This window comes from Tupaia chinensis, unplaced genomic scaffold, assembly GCF_000334495.1.
Source record: "Tupaia chinensis unplaced genomic scaffold, TupChi_1.0 Scaffold000041_1, whole genome shotgun sequence".
Lineage (NCBI taxonomy): Eukaryota > Metazoa > Chordata > Mammalia > Scandentia > Tupaiidae > Tupaia > Tupaia belangeri.
Window position 1 is genome coordinate 1,616,863 of NW_006159496.1, and position 19,223 is coordinate 1,636,085.

At 43.7% G+C, this 19,223-nt stretch overlaps 1 protein-coding gene across 1 annotated transcript; it reads right to left on the bottom strand.

The window, feature by feature from the left end:
- Nucleotides 1-407: 407 nt before the first annotated feature.
- On the bottom strand, nucleotides 408-10,167 carry SULT1C4 (sulfotransferase family 1C member 4). Its single transcript, XM_006140684.3, has 7 exons — nucleotides 9,785-10,167; nucleotides 7,046-7,171; nucleotides 5,802-5,899; nucleotides 5,406-5,532; nucleotides 5,121-5,215; nucleotides 2,634-2,814; nucleotides 408-1,804 (listed from the first exon to the last, which is right to left on the bottom strand). The coding sequence occupies exons 1-7, from the start codon at nucleotides 9,936-9,938 to the stop codon at nucleotides 1,692-1,694; spliced, it is 894 nt and encodes a 297-aa protein (XP_006140746.1). The 5' UTR covers nucleotides 9,939-10,167; the 3' UTR covers nucleotides 408-1,691.
- Nucleotides 10,168-19,223: the final 9,056 nt, after the last annotated feature.

Sequence of the window (19,223 nt, forward strand, 5' to 3'; positions counted from 1 at the left end):
TCCAGACTCATCCTTTTAACATTAAATGACAGAATTCATTCTTTTCAATCACAGAAGAGTATTTCATTCTAGACATAACTATATAAAGTTACATATGCATAACTTTCTTAATGTTATAATAAACATTGGGGTGCAGATCTCTTTACAGCATATGACTTACTTACTTTGACATATAACCTAGTAGTGGGGTTGCTGGAATGCAGTGAAGTTCTATTTTTTTTTTTTTTTTAATTTTTGCCATAGGGCATTGGAGCTTGCCAAGAGAAAGACAGAAATAGAGGGAGAGGGAAAGTGAGAAAGCTGCCCACCACTTCCAGTGGAGGATGGTCATGCTGCAATCCCTTCTTCTTCATTCTCCTTTCAGGATTTCTAGACACATATGCACACATGCCCAGTGTGTTTTTCAAGCTGCTGGGTCTAGGACTCTAACCACATGGTCAGTCATGTGGGTTCCAGTTGACTTAATCTCCATGCCATCTGCTAGGCCTGAAGTTCTATTTTTAAATACCTTAATTTTACTCACAAAGGAAATATACCAAGTGTAGAGGACTTTCGAAGAGAAAGCAAGCTCTATTTGTAGGAGGAATAAGGTGGTTATTGAAGTGTACTGTATGTTTGGGCAGGTGGAAAGAAAGGGAGAGAAATTCCAGGTTCAGGCATGGTGCAATAAAATTAGGAGGCTAGGAATTTGCAAAATATGATTAGGGACCAGTAAGCTAATTTGAAACATGGAGATGGTTGGTTTTGAAAATGAAAATAAGCTAGAAAGGAAGGTTAGAGTGAAATGACTGCAGCTCCCTTTGAATTCAGGTCTAAAGACTGGGACTTATCTCTTGGCCATTACACATTGAGAGTCATGGAGGGTTTTGAGCCATAGAGAAATATAATAAGAGTTGTGTTTTAGTCTTGTGGGATGAACAGAGAATGGAGTTAGGAAGCTGTTACATTAGTCTAGGCAAGAGGGGAAAAGTTTTCTTTCTAGAAATAGAAAGGAAGCAGTGGTTGGGATGGGAGAGTGTAGGTCCAGTAAATATGCAAATTGGTGAGAGATGTGAACTGATGTATTACCCCAGAACCTTGACGTGAATTAGAAGATCTCAAGGGGAAACTAAGGCACTCAATGATTACTTGGCTACCAAGAAACTGCTGGAAGAAATAGTCACATAGTAATGCATTAAGAAGCTTGGAGCAAAACTTAATCTGATAAGTTTAGTGTATTATTATGTGAGAACTAATGTATTTTTAGTATGCCGACAAGATTATCTGTAGAAAACTTAAATATAATGATTATTAGCAATAATTACATAACCTCCCTCCCTCCATTGACACCCTGCTCCTACTCTCCACATTGTCCCACCTCTGTTAATTCTATCACGTCTTCTTTTCAGCAGAGTGAACAAGAGCTACTACAAGAAACAAATGGTCTAAAAACCAGACTCCAATATCATCGGGTCTGAGTGTTAAACTTTCACTGATTATTACCTAACATATTGAGTAATAAAGTAAAAAAATACTTTTAGCTGAGCGCAGTGGAACGTGCCGCAACCCCAGCTACTTGGGAGGCTGGATAAGGAGGATCATGAGTGAGGCTGGCCTGGTCAGCATAGTGAGTCGCTGTCTGCAAATGAAGAAACAAACAAACTACCCTTTGACCCCAAAGGGAACAGGCTCTTGGTTCTTTCTCTTCCGCACTAGAATTGGAAGTGGAAAGTTAGACTAGTATCAGCCATTTTCTTCTTGTAATCTTCATCAAAGCGCTCATTCTGAGCCACAGTGAAGTGGTTCTTCCAGTCTCCCACTGCCCCTGAAACAGTCATGGAGGAGAGTTAGCCACTGGGGAGTTTGTGTTCCCCGTTCTCCCTGTTTCTGTGTAATGGTTTCTACCCCACCTTCCAGGAGGGGCAGTGAGAAGAGAAGAAACCGTTCCCATCTGACTTGTGAGACAGGGAGAGCCTGTTTCCCAGCTAGCCACGATAGAGGGGGACGAGAGCCCTGGTTCTCTCTTGCCTTCCCCTCAGGCCTCTTGCATGTCAGAGCATGTGGGCGTTTCATGCCAGTGGGTTCTATGCTGTAAGCTGACCACAAAGGACTATTTCTAGGTGGTCCCAAGGTATAGATTTGAGGAATACAAAAATAAAACCCCCAAATTCTCCAATTGCAATCTCTATTTCCTTTCCCAGCTTTATTTTTTAACCACCATCTACCATACTATGTATTCTTCTTCCTTATTTTATCATGAGAATACAATTTTCATGAGGGAAGGAATTTTTACATTTTGCTCACTGCTCCAAACTGCCGAGGGCAGTGCCTGGCATGAAGTAGTTTCTTGGTAAGTACTTTTGAATGAATAAAGTGGATTCTTTTCATCTGACTTAATTCTGTATATTTTCACTTTATCAGGCAGAACCTTGGAGACAAAGTGGGAATAAGTGGTTGGATTTAGATGCTAAACCACAATGTTCCATAATGGCTAATTCTCCTATATTATTTTCATTTCATTAATGGTTTCTTAAATACTTTTTTTCTGAAAAACATTAATTAGAAGTACTATTTTTCCTAGCCATAGAAAATAACTCCCCAAATGTTCTGAAGTATTAGACAATTCTTTTAAGAGCAAAAGAAAGTACAAAAACCTTTTCTCATGAATGGAGAAATGGAGTGGTTCATTATTTCCTTAGGAATCGATGAGTAGTTTGCCATTGAGTTCTGCTTCATAACATCAAATGAAGTGTGATGAGCAATCTTTTCTAAAAGTTTGTCATCTAGGTTCTTCCCAATAAATCCTGCTAGCTTCTGAATTTCATGCTTCGGGTTCTATGGTCAGAGTCGAAAGAAAAGTAAAGATTGGAGATGAAATAATTAGTTTAAAAAAACCCTGAAATTCATCAATGACAGTAACTAGGAACATGACATGAGTTAAAATTTCTAAAAAAAACTCTTATAAACGCTCAGCTTTCTATTAATGATCATTTTAACGTGGTGACCCATATTATTATCATTTTATTGAGTGGAATTATTAAGCATCTCCCTCTCTTAACAGGTAGCTATCAACCACAGTGGGGCAGGGTTAGTGGAACATTCACCAGAAAGGGATGTGTGGTGAATGTCTCACTAGGGAATGGGTCACGTCCAAAAATCCTGCCCAAGTCAGTTATAGGAGAGGTCTAGCTCAGCTAAACGTCAGTCACACAGATTCCATAGACTCATGGTAAGAATAAAGGCGTTCCAGAAATGTAGGGGCAGAAGATTGACGATCTGACCCAAAGCAGGTGGTATCTTATCTCTGATGTTGATAGAAACGTCCCCAGACATTGTAGTTGTGGTAGAAAGCCAGGAGGATTTTCTCTGTTTTCAGTTTTTTGCCATAGGGCATATCTGCTTGTTGGAGAGAGACAGAGGGTATGTGAGAAATCATCCCTCAGGAGGGACAGCCATAACTCAATCCCTTCACTTCTTCCATTCTCCTCTCAGGATTTTGGGTAGGTATGTACACATACTTGGTGTAATTTTCAAGCTGTAGGGTCTGGGGCTTGAACTTTAGTCAGCCATGTGGGAGTTCAGCACCTTAACCACTACATCATCCACTGGCACCTAAGGATTATTTTTTGTTTTGTTTTGTTTTTCTGTTCCAAGAGTGCACCCCTGGCTAGTTATTCAGGTGCCCAGCATGGTCAAGTGTTTAAGTTTGGGGGTCTTTGAGAGAAGCTCAGTTCCAAGGTAGCCTCTGATTCCTCTGCTGGGGGATTTACAGCCTTGAGAAATGACTATGGCTGTGAGACTCCTTTCCTAATGCAGTACAATCTATCCCAAAAAGAGCTGTTCCCAAGGATACGTTCCTGTGACATGGCTGTGAGGCAAACAGCACCTGCATGGAGTCCTCCTATTCTAACTGTAATAGCACCCATTCTTCTACACCCACCTCAGTCTGCCCCACCTACACATAACTGAGCAAGCTCTTCACCCATATTCCACCATAATATTTCTTAATTGATTATATCTGGACTCCTCAGAATTGAAATAGTGTATATATATGAAATGTATCCCTTGGGACACAGACAGTGAGGGTCTCCTTTTCGTGGCTGTAATTTACTGTTCTGTGCTTTGTAGTGCTTCAACACTTTTGTACCAAGCAAACGTGAAGGAGGAGGGAATTTACACCAATAACGTCAGAGGTTGTTCTGATGGTCGTTAATCGTGATTCTGAGAATCCTAGAAATGCATCAATTTATCTGTTTGTAAAACCACATGAAAATGAGCCAATGTTTCACTCTTGATAGTTTGTAGAAATAACAAGTGAAGGCCCAGCTGTGGCTGAACGTTGGGGAACTGCCTCTAAATTGTGATTTGCACTTAAATCCCTAGGAACTGTTGCAAAACCACAGATTCCACCTTGGTGGACTTGGCGAGGGGTCCCAGAGCACATGCAGTTGGCCTGTGAGGCACCTGCTGAGTATCAATTGACTTTCAATCATAAATTCAAGAACAGAAACTCCAGTTCTTAAGAGCTCTGCATTTAGTGGGGTCACAGAAATTAGCTTAGTAGACTGTAATTTATGCTAAACTTTGATGATCATCTCATTTTGTACTCATAAGAGTTGGGCAGGTAAATATTATCTCTCTTTTAGCCTTTAAGAAAATTAAGTTCCCAGAGTGTTAAGTGTCTTTACCAGAAAAAACAAAATTCTATCCCAAAAGGAGCTGTTCCCAAGGATATGTTCAGTGGTAAAGTCAGAACTTGAGTTTCAGAATTTTGACTCTAAGTCTTAAGTATATTTCTTTATACTATTATTTCTTGGAACTATGATGTTCCTCAGTGCTATTAAGAAAACAAAACAGGGTCTAGCAGGTGGCATAGTGGTTACATTGCTGGACTCACACATGGCCAACTGCACTTCAAGTCCTCAACCTGGTGGCTTGAAACTCACACTGGGCATGTGTGCATGCATGCCCAAGATCCGGGAGGAGAAAGGATTATGGTGTGGCCATTCCCCTTGGGGGGTGATTTCTCACTTTCCCTCTCTTTGACATGCAAGTGGTGGTAGCCAACAGATGCAGCTGTTTTTCTCCTGTGCATCCATCTGAGCTCCCAGTGGTAACATATTATATGGCAGTGCCCTCACCTTCTTCATGTCCTCATAGAAGAGGTAGAGAATGCGGTGTTGGTCTTTGGCTTTCCACCATCCTTTCACATGGTCATGCCAAGAGCCCCAGCACACTGGAAGACAGGATGAAAAGCAGAGCAATGAGTCACAGAGGCCCCATCAACAAATACTCTACTCAAAGGAGAATTCCTGTAGACTGAGAGAACATCACATGAAAAAAGGCATGGTCTAAGAGAATGATTCCTTCTCATGAAGTATTTGGGAATTTTGGAAAAGGAATGTAATAAAGCTGAATTCTCTCACCTTTCCCAGCCAGAAAATTCTCAAAATACTCTTCCCATGTTCCTGGAGCTGGAAGTGCTTTATTCATTCTGTGGAAATGGTAATATGACACCATATTGTCCTTGGGGTTCCTTGCTACGTAGATGATCTGAGAAAGGTGGGAAGAAGGGAAGAACTGGGTTAGACAGACATGTAGTTATGTTAGGGTGGGTACACTTTGTACAGACGAACCTTCTGAGGCTGCATTCTTGTCATCCTGGCTTTTACAGGAGGTGAAAAAGATTCACACTAATTTGCATATTGACTAGTGCAATGAGGCGGACTTTTCTTTAACAAGGGAAGTGTTTAAGAAGAAACTGATTAAGGCTACTCTAAGGTCCTTCTAAAAAGCACAACTGAATTCCTTCTGCATTTTACCTTGCAGTTTTTCTCTAGGAACGAAGGTGGCAGCAGCTGGATGGGAAGATGTGTTTTCAGGATCCGTGGTCGGGGCATTGCCTTCGCTTGTTCCAAACCTGCAAAATTGGTTTTCAATCATTTCCTACTATTTGCTTCAAAATCTTACTGCTCCCTATACGACTGCTTTAGGGACAATTCAAGGCCGCTGCAAGAGCTCGGTACCTGTTACTGGTCTGCGAGTGTGTCCACCTGGTGAGGAGTTTTTTTTTGGCTAGAACAATTCCTAACTGTAACAATCAATCACATAAATAAGGACCTAAAAATTGCAAACTTTCCTGCTGTAATTATCTTATCTGGCCTCATCCTTCTGAAGTAAAATTAATTTCTAATTATAGAATCAAAATTTATTTATTTTATTGTTTGATTTCTTATTTACATTTAATCATTGTACATCTTTATAGTGTATAATATGGTTTTTCAAAGCATGCATGCAGTGCACGTCAATCGAGTTAATTTTACCACATATATCATCCTCAACCAGTAACTTTCCATTCTTGTGTCTGTTAAATGTCTTTTTCCTGAGCCCCTCCCACTCACCCCTACTAATCACTACCCTTCTGTATAGTCTCTGGTACCTACAATTGTTCTGCCTATTATTATTAATATATAGTCAAACCACTCTTTTAAAAAATTCCATTTAGTCACTGTACATCTTTACAGAATGCAGAATGGTTTTTTCCACTGTGAATACAATGCATATTAGTCAACTCAAAGATGAGGATAGATTTTTTTTTTTTGAGGGGGGAATAGGGCCACTGTGCTCACTGGAGAGAGACACACTGAGAAAGAAAGGGAAAGTGAGAAATCACTCCCTCCCCCCCAGGAGGTACAGCCATGCTGCAATCCCTTGTCCTCCATTCTCCTCTCGAGATTTTGGGCATGCACGCACATGCATTGGGTGTGTTTTTTTGGCCCCTGGGTTCAGGGCTTAAACCATGGTTGCCTTGTGGGAGTCCAACACTTTAACCAGCATACCACCTGCTGGCCCTGAGGATCAAAATTTAACTTACTTTTGTAGAAATAGTAATTCCATTAGAAAATGTCTATAGCATAGCAATAACCAAACAGTTTAAAAAAGACAAAGTCACAAAATCCATCAATAATTATATGACATTGCTAGAATTTTGAGCTATGCAATTTGAAAGTAAAATCCCCAAGTGTATGTTTCGGACCATGGTCAAGTGTGGGTATTCCATACTCACCAGATCCTAAGGACGGGATTATCCACTCGATGAAAGGAAATCGTTCGTGAGTCGGGGCTCGCTGGCTTTTCTTGATGTCACCTTCATTGTGTATTAAGTCCACTATCTCCTGAGTCCACGTTGTTCCTTATTCCACACACCGGATAAAGATACATGGACAGTTAGTGCACTACTTAAAATATGACCAGATACCTGGGAGAACATCTCTGCGAACTTTAAAGCCAGGTTTATAATGGAATTCAGAAAACATCATTCCTTATTTCTAGGTAATGTCATCACAATATGAACTTTTCTACAAACACTGCAATTTGGAGTGGACATTAGGTTCATAACTATATCGTTTTTTTCCCAATCATAAGCATTGACTTGGATTGTTATTCTGTATCAGTAGGTATTAGCTGCATTGTCTTTAAAAAAGATAGACTGAAAGGTCTTTCTCACCAGACCCTGATCTCCTGTACTGACTCAGTCGTTTCCAAATTCTCTCTCTCCTAAGTACATAGCAGGGGCTGCCACGGAGGAGAGACTTGGTAAACACCGTTGACTGGATAAATGAATCCTTAGCACCTTCACTCCCTCGATATTCCTTGGATATCAAGGCTCTATTGGATGCTGCTGGTGAGATGCATTAGCCTGAGGTTTGGAAGGCAGAGGGAGGTAGAGGTCGTCTGTCCTGGGTGATGGCTGCTGATATGGCTCCAGGGGAGAAACACTTTGCAGAGGCCATTCCACGTCCACTGCCCAGGACTCTGACCTAAGAAGCTGTCAGGGCCTCTGCCGTCAGCTTCAGTCTGCCCGCATCCTGCACTGATCCTGAGTGGAGCGGTGCCGCCATGACCATCAGGGCCAGAGGGAGCAGGGCCTCTGCCCCCAGCTTCAGTCTGCCTGCATCCTGCACTGATCCTCAGTGGCGCGGTGCTGCCAACGGGATCATTTGATGAGGATGTGCTACACCGCAGCCTGACAAAATCCAGGCTGGGAGGATATCTGCTTATTTTAGGATGGCTTTCTGAGTCCTGGTCTGGGCTGATTCTTTTTCTTTTCAAGAGAGATTTTTCCTATAGGGTGTGTGTGCTCACTAGACAGAGAGAGACAGAAAGCAGGAAATCACCCCCCAGGGGGATGGCCATGCCGCAATCCCTTCTCCTCCATTCTCCTCTCAGGATCTTGGGCACACATGCACACGCGCCCGGCGTGAGTTTAAGCCACCGGGTCCGGGACTCGAACTGTGGTTGACTACGTGGGAGTCCAGTGACATAGCCATTACGCTAACTGCTGGTCCCTCAATTCATTCTTTAGGGGCTAATGACTCTAGGATTTTTTTTTTTCTTAGCTCATTCACAGTATTTGTTTTTCTTTTAGAAATTTGGGGTAAACTATGTCTGTCATCTACACTTGTTTCTTCTTCCCTCTAAGAAAAACAGCCTTCATTAATGTATGACATTTAGTAATGATTAAATATGACTTTAGATGACAAGCGTTTTACTTCTTGAACTGGCTTTTTAAAAAGTTGCTTAAGTCCAATTAATGCCACGAAAAACCGAAAAGAAACCAAATCTCCATGCTCACATTTGGCAGCTGGAGAAAAGATTAACTATTAAACAATGTACTGCAGTGACGAGCTGCGTTGTCAGTGGCGGCTACTTTTAGAAATTTGCATTCAGAAAAATTTGATTCTGAGCAGGTTCCTGATGAGGAAGATTGGAAAGTCAGGACCAGCACGAAGCTGCCGGGTAGACTGAGGCTTCCAACTGCCCGCCGTCTCCTGTGAGGATGTTCAGAGATAAAGGCAAGAAAGGCTTGAGCAGTCTCAGAAAAGTCTGAGGTTTAGATTTCCCAAGGGGTGCATGTGTGTATAACAGGAGTCATGAGCCAAGCTTGAATTTGGGTACGCATTGAATACTGTATTTTTTTTTAATTTTTTTTTTTTTGTCATAGGGCATGTGCCCCCTTCAGAGAGAGACAGAGAGAGGGAAAGTGAAAAATCACTCCTTGGGGGGATGACCATGCCACAATCCCTTTTCTTCCTTTCTCCTCTTGGGATTTTGGATATGCACACAAATGTGACCAGTGTGATTTTCAAGCCACCAGGTCTAGGACTCGAACTCTGGTTAGCCATGTGAGAGCTAGCATCTTAACAACCACACCGCCTGCAGGCCCTGAACGGTGCCGTTTTAGTAGACGTGTAGAGATGAATAAGTATTTGTAGAGAACAATTTTCCCCTGGTGTAGTGGCTGGGCTCAAGGTAGTGTCACTTCTACAGACAACTTTGTTAAACTGCTGGGAAGGAGGGTGGAAATCACAACAACGTTTGGGCCCTGACTTGGGAAGGCTGTGGGGGGCTGGGAGTGAGATCAGCCTGGGGCAATCTCCTATCCCCCTCTCAGTTCAGCCCCTAGACTGCACTTTCCAGCTCACACCCAACACAGCTTTTGTAATAGGGCTTAGACTGGGAATGAGTAAACACGTCCACCTTTTAGCTCCTGGGTGTGCCACTCCCCTGGGGAAGTAAAAACATAATGTACATCTTAGGAAGAATTAAATTCTAATAATTTGTAGGTCATTTTAATTTTTTTTTTGGTGTAGTTTTAGTCTCCACAAGCAACTTCTCTGAGCCCAGTCTCGGACCCGCCAAGTTTGCCATTCAAACCCAGCTTAGTTCCTCTATTCCTCGCAATGCATCCTCTCCACTCACCTCCCCAGCTCTTCTCCCCCTTCCCCTCCAAGTCCTCCCCTACCTGCTTTGGGATACGTGGAAATAAGCAGGTCATCGGGCTCGGCCTGGAAGTTCCAGATCTGGTCCCAGATGTCACAGGTGGGCGTAGGCTGAAGGATTCCCTGCACGTAGTCGACACTTATGCGCTCTGTCCCATCAAGTTTCAAACCTTCCATCTTGTTTCAGGCCCCCAGTGTCAGAAGTCAGACTCCTGTCCTGGGTAGAAAGTTGCTGTCAGTCAGCTCAAGGCTGCATTCTTAGCATGGTGGGGACGGCAGAGCGCGGCGACGGAAGTTCTGCGCGGCCAGCGGACAGGACCAGGAGCGCGGGCCTGCAGGCTCGGTTCCTGGACGGGGAACCGGGGTCCTGTTTGCAACTTTGCCCTCCTCTAAGGAGCTCGGCCCTCCTCCCGCTAGCCCTGACGTCACACCAGAGGCGGTCCCAAGTCTGCGGCGGTCTGGTTCCGGCCCTGTTGTTTATATTCCTCATCTCGGTGCTCACAGAAACGCTCATTAATGATTTCTTCTGGGAATTTTAAGCAATTACGAAGTTGCAGGGAGCTTGCCCACGGAATTACAGGTTCCACGCAGAATGGCTTCCCTGAACGGCTGCGGGGACACTTCTGTGGGCTGTTACCGCCAGGGCGTTGACCCGAGCCTGCCAGCGCCCACACCCGCAGGCTCCACTGGCTTGTTTGTAGAAACCGTGATAAATAAGGCCCCCCTGGAGGGCGGTGCCTGCGGGGTGGGCTACATCAGGGGGAGTAGGGCGTAGAGTACGTCCGGCCGGGTGGGATGGCGCCGGGCACCGGAGTAACGGGAGGTGGCCGTGAGGAATGCATCCTTCTGGGGCAGTTAGGGGTTCCACCCATTGCTTCACTGCCTTCCCTCTCCAGCCCTGAGTCGCCCCAGGGCCCCTGTGCATGGCCCTGTCGGTCCTGGGTCCTGCCCCGTGCTCCCTCTTCCAGGACTGCGGCAGGCGGGTCCAGGCTCCTCCCAGCCCAGGCTGTCTTCTTCTAAAACTCTCTCTGACTCATCTGGCTCTCGTTTGATTCTTAGTTTTTCTTCAGGTCCCAGCTTGGGGAGCCCTTCCTGGAGAGCTGTCCTGACCTGCAACATCCCCTCAAGCTGTTCCCTCCTGTTTGTTTGCTTAAGGTACCCTCCTTTCCTTTCCAGCAGCTCTTGGAATGTAGCTTTGCTTATTTACTCCTTAACATATTTTCTTTCTCCTTCTAAGGGCCCTTGGAGCAGGACCCTCGTTCCTAACTGCAGGCTCTTATTCTTAACTGCAGGCCAGCCACATGCCTCATTCTGGCCTACTGCTATTTCTTGAGAGAATGAATGAGTAAAACGACACAGAGAACTGAGGGAAGAGTCCTTTGGGCCAGGATGATGTGAGCTGAGACGAGTCTGCACACAGAGGTTAGACTGCCTGCTTTGGAATCGGGCCCAGCTACCAGTAGCTGTGGCTGGTAGTTGTGGGCAGTGGCACGTGACTGACTCACTCCTGCTTTTACACTTCCCACTTCCCTCACGTGTAAGCCAGGGATCTCAGCAGGGTAAGATATTGCACTCAGTGCTGGGCAGCAGGGAAACAGTCCACAAATTGTAGCTACTAGTGATAATGGATGGCTGTGCTTCCCCACTTCTCTGAGGCCCGGGTTCGCGTGCAAACACACATCAGAGACATTCTTTGACTTTCCCTGTTCCTCATCACACCCTGTTCCTGAGGTGGTTGGACTCCTGGCACAGAGCCTGCCAGGTGGGATTCTTGGCATTCATGTGGATATAAAAAGAGTTGCAAGAATTACAATTTTTACTTAGATTTCATCCTACAATTTTCCCAGCCCCATGTGCCAACAGAGAAATGGATTGGTCGGTAGTATCTTAGCAGTTTTTTTTTTTGGAGAGGTTTTTGCTATAGGGCGTGTGTGCTCTCCAGAGAGACAAAGAGACAGACAGAAAGCGAGAAATCACCCCCCAGGGGGGGGGGCCACCCCATAATCCTTTCTCCTCAATTCTCTTCTCAGGATCTTGGGCATGCACACACACGCACCTGGGGTGAGTTTAAGTCAACGGGTCTGGGACTTGAACTGTGGTCGACTACATGGGAGTCCAGCGACATAGCCATTACGCCAGTTGCTGGTCCCCCTTTAATAGTTTCGTTTAGTGCATTGTGAGCTAGAAATGGAGGGCTGGGACCAGGGGCTATGCTCCCAAGCCAAAAGATGACTAGTGGGGGGTTGAAGACAGACCCAGGGAAAATGGAAGGTTTCAAATAATTTGGGGCTAGACAGTGGTGCAGTGGTAAACACAGTGCCCTGAGAGGCCGGCCCACTGGGTAAGTTTTGGGTTCATGTCCACCGACCTCTCTGAGTATACTGGGCATGCTTGTGCGCATGACCCAGGGCTGGCTGAAGCTGGAGTTAGATCATGGCATCAAGACTCCGTTTTTTTTTGAGGGGGTGCAGCCAGGTGGCATGGTGGTTAAAGTGACTGGATCTCACATGGCTGACTGTACGTTTCCTGTCCTGAACCCATGCTGGGTGTGTGTGAGCCCAAATCCTAGGAGGAGAAGGGAGAAGGAATTGTGGCGTGGTCACCTCCCCCGGGGGGAGATTTTGCTCTCTCTCTTTTTATCCTTTTCCAGCAAGTGCATATAGCAGGTTATAAAAATAAAAATTCTGTTGGGGATGCTATTTCTCTTTCAGTCTGTATCTCTTTGTCTTGCTCATGGAATAATTAAATAAATTTCACAAAAAGTTTTAAGTAATTAGAAAGATTATCTTGACTACACATATGATTCTTTTTCTCATCTAATGTTACTTTTATTATTTTATTTGTTTAAACGGGGTCTCACTATGTTGCTCAGGGCAGCCTCAAGCTTGTGATCCTCTTGCTTCAGCCTCTCCAAGTTGCTGGGATCATGCCATTGTGCCCCATCTTTACGTCAGACCAAGAGTCAAACCCTGGGCCTCTGACATGATTCCAGCCTGAGAAGCTCAGTACTGCCATGACTGAGCCTCGCTTTCCTTCTCTCTCTCCCTGCCTGTCTCTCTCTGGTTAGTGCTCATGCCCTATAGCAAATGAAATAACAATAATGATGATAATAATGAATAAGATTAAATAAATAATTCTTAAAACAATTGGTGCTAAGTCTACATTTGACAAGTATTGCTTTGGAGTTCTAAATATTCGAGTGTGAAGCAAAACTGCTCTCACAGCTGTGCCAACTTTGTTACTAATCTCTCTGAGGCTCATTTTCTTTTCTGTTAATAGCACAGGGTTAACAGAAGGATGTATCAGGTGTCCTACAAAAGGTGTCTTATGGTGTTGGCACACACTGGGTTCTAAAGATCAAGTTAACACCTCCTCCCCCTGATTTTTCACTGATTCCCCCCCCCTTTTCTTTTTCACTCTGCCACTGTTTCTGGGATTGGAGAGACCCTAAATCTCAGTGTGCTCTTTGAATGGTTCTATTGCAAATTACTAGCATGTTCAGGCCTCAAATGTGATTTGATTTGTTTGAAAAATTTATGACTGGGGTTTCCAAACTCTTTTTCTTTCTCTCTTCCTCCCTCCCTCCCTTACTCACGTCCGTCCTTCCTTCCTTCCTTCCTTCCTCCTTCTTCTTTTGTGTGTGTGTGCATTCATGAGAGAGAGGAAGAGAGAAAGAGAGAGATAAGCAGAGACTCCTGACAGGTCTCTCTGTGGCATGATCTTCCCCTAAGCCTTCTGGTCAGCCATGCCATGCCTGAGTGTAGGACTGACCTGGGGTCAGACCCTGGCCTTCACATATGGCTGCGGTATCATGCCCTGCTGCCCTAGTACCTGTGCCCCACAGCTGGGCCCACGCTCCGTTTATCATATAAAAATGAAGAATGCTGGTCATTGTGCTTTTTTTGTAAAAAAGAAAAAATGTCTAAAATATGTTTTCACTTGGCCAACTGTTTTTAAAAAGATGTCCATTGGAGAACGAGTCAATACTATGTTGAATGAAATTGAATTGAAATTATCTTCATTTTTGAGTTGATATTTAGCTTGGGTTCATTATAAATGACTCATTTGCAATCCAATAGTTGAAACCAAGTCAAGAGAAAAAAGGGGAAAAAGCACATAATTAAAACTGAAATCAAATCTAGCTTGTTCAGGGGTTATGGTCTGTTCATAGACCTTTTTTCCCCCACTTTCTTCTATTTTCATTGCCTTACTTGCGGTCTACTATTCCGGAAATTGAGTAGTGAAGAAAATGAAATTAAAATGAACCATATTGGGCCAGCAGGTGGCATGGGAGTTAAGGTGCTGGATCCCACATGACCAGCTGTGTGGTTTGAGTCCCAGACCTGGTGGTTTAAAAACCACACTAGCATGTGTGCATGTGTGCCCAAAATCCCGAGAGGAGAATGGAGGAGACAGGAATATGGCATGGCCTTTCTCCCTAGAGGGTGATTTCTCACTTTCCCTCTATTTCTCTCTGTCTCTAGAGAGCACATTTGCCCTATAGAAAAACAAAAACACCCCGCCCCCCAAAAGAACTATATCACTGCTTTCTACTTTAATTAACTTCAGAGACTGGGGTTAGTTGTGAACATTGAATGAAGAGAAGCAGGGATGTAGGCAATCTTTAATCTTGGATAATCCCTTAAAATAAAAACCCAAGGATCTCCTTCATGCTCAGAAAAATAAAACCTGGTCAAATGATGGGTCATGGTGAATAGCCAAATTTAGCAAATAAAAATATAGGATGGGGCCAGCCAGGTGTTGTGGTGGTGAAGGCAACTGGGTCCCACATGACAGACTATGGTTTGAGTCCTGGATCTGGCGACTTGAAAAACACTCTGGGTGTATGTGTGTACGCGGGCATGCCCAAAATCCCATGAGGAGAATGGAGGCGAAGGGGTTGCAGCATGGTCATCCTCCCTAGGGGGTGCTTCTCCCTTTTCCTCTCTGTCTCTCTCTTGAGCAGGTGCACTGCCCTGAAATGTTGCAGAAACAGACTGCCAAGAAACCAAATGCTACTCAGAGAGTAAGAGCACTCGGGATTATTATGCCGGCAGACCCAGAGGAGTTCAGACTCTAAGCTCTGGGCCCCAATTTGGGGTAGGGTAGGGGGAAAGGCTGTTACAGTTACAGACCATAAGGAATTAGAAATTCAGCTTTCCTCATCCTTGGAGCGTGACGACCTCCCCTCCTTAGCTAGGCTTCAGCTGCTGTGCACCCTCCCTCAGTAGCTGGCCTTCGGTTGCCGAGCTGTGCTGTTTATCTTGCAGGTGGCCTGGCTGGCCATTTCTGGCCTCGATCCCCTCTTTTGAGTCTCCTCCTCTGTTAAGGAGAGTCAATGGGTTGGTACATTGTCCCAGACGTAACTAGCACCTGGTATTTAATAGCTTCTGTCCTGGAGGAGATGAATCTGGTAATGAGGTTTAATAAGCATGGCCTAAAGGTTAAGGTTAAGAGCACTGTTAAGAGAGGGCCTAATAGGGGCAGCAGTCAGGGAGCCCACTACCAAAGGCCACTCCAACCTCTCCTCTGCAGCAGCCTGTCTTTATTCGCCATTGGTCACGAAGTTGTTGGACCATGTTTCTAACGATGCCAGGCTTGTTGGCATAAAAGCAGCACTCCTCCCACGACTAGGCAGAGCCCTTTGATTGGGTACCCAGGGTACTTTGTCGTCATAGGAGCCTTTGCTGGCCTTTGTTTGATCATAACATGCTGCCTGGACAGAAGTTTCGGCTGTGAACACCAGCTAGTCAGTTCACCCAAAGACAAGAGGTAGGAGGCCTAGATTTTTTTAGTGTTTTCACCTACCCCGACTGTCTTCATACATTCTGAACAGGCTGTCAAACTGGCCCTGGAACTGTGGGGACAGCCCTCAGCAAGAAATAGAATGATTGTGGTAACAGGGATTATGATTGAGGGGCTTTCTTGACCTAGAGGCACTGAATCGTGATGAAACCCCTGACAGTAATAGACAGGAAAACACGAGTAGGAGCTTCTCATGCTATTTCCAAGCAGCGGGAGCTGCTGTACCCAGGCCTCTAGCAAAAACTAAGGCGATTACAGCAAGGAATGTTAGGATCAGGGGATTATTACAAAGTCTGGGGGTGCTCAGGGCAGACCATGTGTGTCTTTTGGGGAGATGGATCTTTAATCTTCTGCTGTGGGTAGATTAGTCAGCCTCTGGAGTGACTAGAGCAGGGCTGTTGCTCTCCTGTCTCTGAGGTATTATCCACAGGGGTTTTTCTGTTTTTCCTGGACCAAGGCCTTGGTGGGTTCATGGAGGCAGCCCCCTTGGCTCCGGGTGATGGATTCACAGGGTCTCTTTAACAGTGGTAGGTGTAACCAGTACAACTATGTGAGGCCCCATCCAGCCTAGCTAGAGAGACTCCTGTCTTTTAGTTGTTTTATTGTATAGAGCATTTAAAGATAGCTATCTGACTTACGATTGATGGCATTATATTAGTACAATTAGCTTTAGAATACTAATTTTTGCAACTCTTTCTTAGACTCTTGTAACTCAAACCTTCAACAGCATGTCTTAAACCTTTCAGTTTTTGTCCCTTTTTCCTGTCTCTTTTGAGACAACTATTTTAACTTAAGACAAAAACTTCACTACATAAAATTTTTTCTATATTAAAGCCTTTTTTGTTAACCTTTTGCACAAGAAATACATTTCTATAGCTATAACCCTTTTTTAACATTATTTTCTTTGTTTTTATCTTTATAAGTTTAACTTTAAAAAATATATTAATATAACAGACAAATTCATTTACAACATTTACTCCATTTACATTTATTTAATTTTTGTTTAACTATTGTTTTAAGTTATTTGTGGAAATGAGGCTATTTAAGGATTTTTTTTTAAGGTCCTATTTATATGTTCTGTTTGCCCTGAGCCTTGGGATCGATAGGCAAAATGAAGCTTCCAATTTATATTTAAGGGTTTTTTTTTTTCTTTTCTTTTTTGCAATTTCTTGGGAAATTTTGGCCATGAAGGTGGGCTCATTATGGGACCCCAAGGTTACAGGTGAGTCAAACGGGGAATGAGCTTCTGAAGGAGCTTCCTTGCAACAATGGCAGCTGTCTTCGATTTTATTGGGAATACCTCTACCCATCCAGAAAACATGTCCACACACTAGCGGGTATCCGTACCCTTGTGCTGGGAGTTCTATTTCTGTGAAATCTATTTCCCAATGTTTCCTGGGAGTTTTTCCCTGGGATGGGATTCCCAAGGGAGCCTTGCCTGAGCGTATAGCGTTTACCTATGCACAAGCAACACATTTGGAGACAACACCATTAATAAGGCTATCTAGAATAGGTACAAAATATTTTCCCTTAACCAGCTCAGCAAGCTTTGTTTTTCCCAGGTGGATCATCTGGTGTATCTGATCTATGATGACTCACCCAAGGGCCTTGGGGACTAGTGGCCTGCCACCTGGTAGCAGCAACCATCCTTTGGGTCTTCCAGTAGCCTACTGTTTCTGGGCCAGTTTCTCCTCCTCCTGAGTGTAGGAGGGTGAGGATGGGAAGACAGAGCCCAGGGTGGCTACAAGAACGTTTAGTTGCTGGTACAGAGGTCTCCTCTCCAGCGAGGTCTCACAATTTTCTCTCTTGACACATGATCAGCTGACCTGTTTACTACTATTTTCTCCCATTTTTCTTATGAGCGTACTTTTAGAAACAACCTTAACCTCTGATTTAGACAGAAATTAATCTTAGTGACTTTAAGGGTTACCTGAGGCTTGTCCAGTGAGATTGTCAGATGTTTAAGGGGAGCTGTTGGGGTCTTGGGCCCCATTAGTCCTCAATTTCAAAGGCCAGCATGGACTTTAGAAGTCCTGAGCTCCCTTCAGAGCACAGTGCATTCTATCTCATCTCTAGTGACCAACTCTACACTGGGGACAGGCCCTCGTGGGGAACATGAGGAAGCCAGTCGTGGGCATTGTTTCATGCCTGGGCTGCCTGAATTGGAAACAGAGTTTTTTTTTCTGAGACAGAGGCTCTGATCTGGGCTGTTTCCAAATCCTGCCCTTGAAGAAGTTCCCAGTCTTCAGAACCACCATGAGTGACTACTGGGCGCTGTTTAAGTGGGAGTTAAATCAAAGGCTCAGGTGCCTTGCCAATTCGTTATAATAACATTTTTCTGCGTTATTCTGAATTGCGAGATCCTGCACTGAGAAGTGAACCTAAGTTTCAACAGATCCTGCCTGCAAGGAGTGGCTGAGTACTGCCAGGAGGGTGGAGCACAGTTTACAGGTTTTTCAAGGCATCTGCTTTATTGCCTATACAAAAGCCAAAGCTGGAGAATGTAGTCTTCATCTAAATTCTTGTTTTTCTATCTAGACCTCTTGATCATTTAACTAAGGGGACAGTCCACTGGGGAAGAGGCGTAACTAAAGAAAAGCAGGAGTACAAGAATGCAGGGAGGGAAGAGGCAGCCAGGGGCTCTAGCTTAACTTGTCCCACCCCAATTCTTGAGATTCCTCCCTATTAAGTTTTTAGACAGGTGTTTTCTAGCTTTTGTTCCCGGTACATAGGCCCAATTTTTATTAACTGCCCATATTTATTTTTTCTCCCTACCTTTAGAAATTTGATATTTTCTGGAGAAGTTATTAGGCTTATAAATAGAATTACATACATTCATATTGATTAGAATTTTTGATTTTTGGCAACCATTTTGGCATATAACAGTAGCTTATGAACATGTGCAAACGATAATAACAAAAACTGGTTTAACAAATTTCTTAATGTAGAACTGAACAATCTTATAAATAAATTCACTCAAAATTTTTCACTCCCATAAAATTTGAAGATCAACAGTAGAATAATTAAAACATGTTAACTTAATAAGGAGAACAAAAGGAGGACTCAGGAAGGACCAGGGGGCCATACTCTCTATGAGCCTATGCTTAATATTGTATTTACATTCTTTTATATTAGTTTTACCTCTTTAATTCAGGTGTATTGCATTGGCTACTTAGCATGCATTTTTTTAAAAAAAATAGTTTTTTTATCATTTATATATTTATTTTTACATTTTCCCACAAACATTTACTTTACATATCAAAAAACTTTTGCTCATACTCCATAGTTCTTGACAGTTAATAAACAACTTTCAAAATTTCAAAAAACTGAATTTTAAACATAATGTTCAAGATATTTTTTATAATTTTGTGACTCCGTAACAACAGGGACAACATGGTTTTAAATATTTTTGAGAAAATATTTACACGTTAACTACTCAAACTGTTTAAAAGCAAATGCCCAGCCCACAATTTTCACACATAAACCTCAGTACAGCCCTGCCTACCAAGTATTCTGTGATATACCATCTGCTGGCAAAGATCAGTCTCTTTTTCTTCCTTCAAAGTCTTCCTCAAGGTAATCCTCTGGTGTGGTTGCTCTTTTGCCATCTCTACTGATTACAATGCTGGGCTGGAAAAATCCAGGTTATTTTATGGT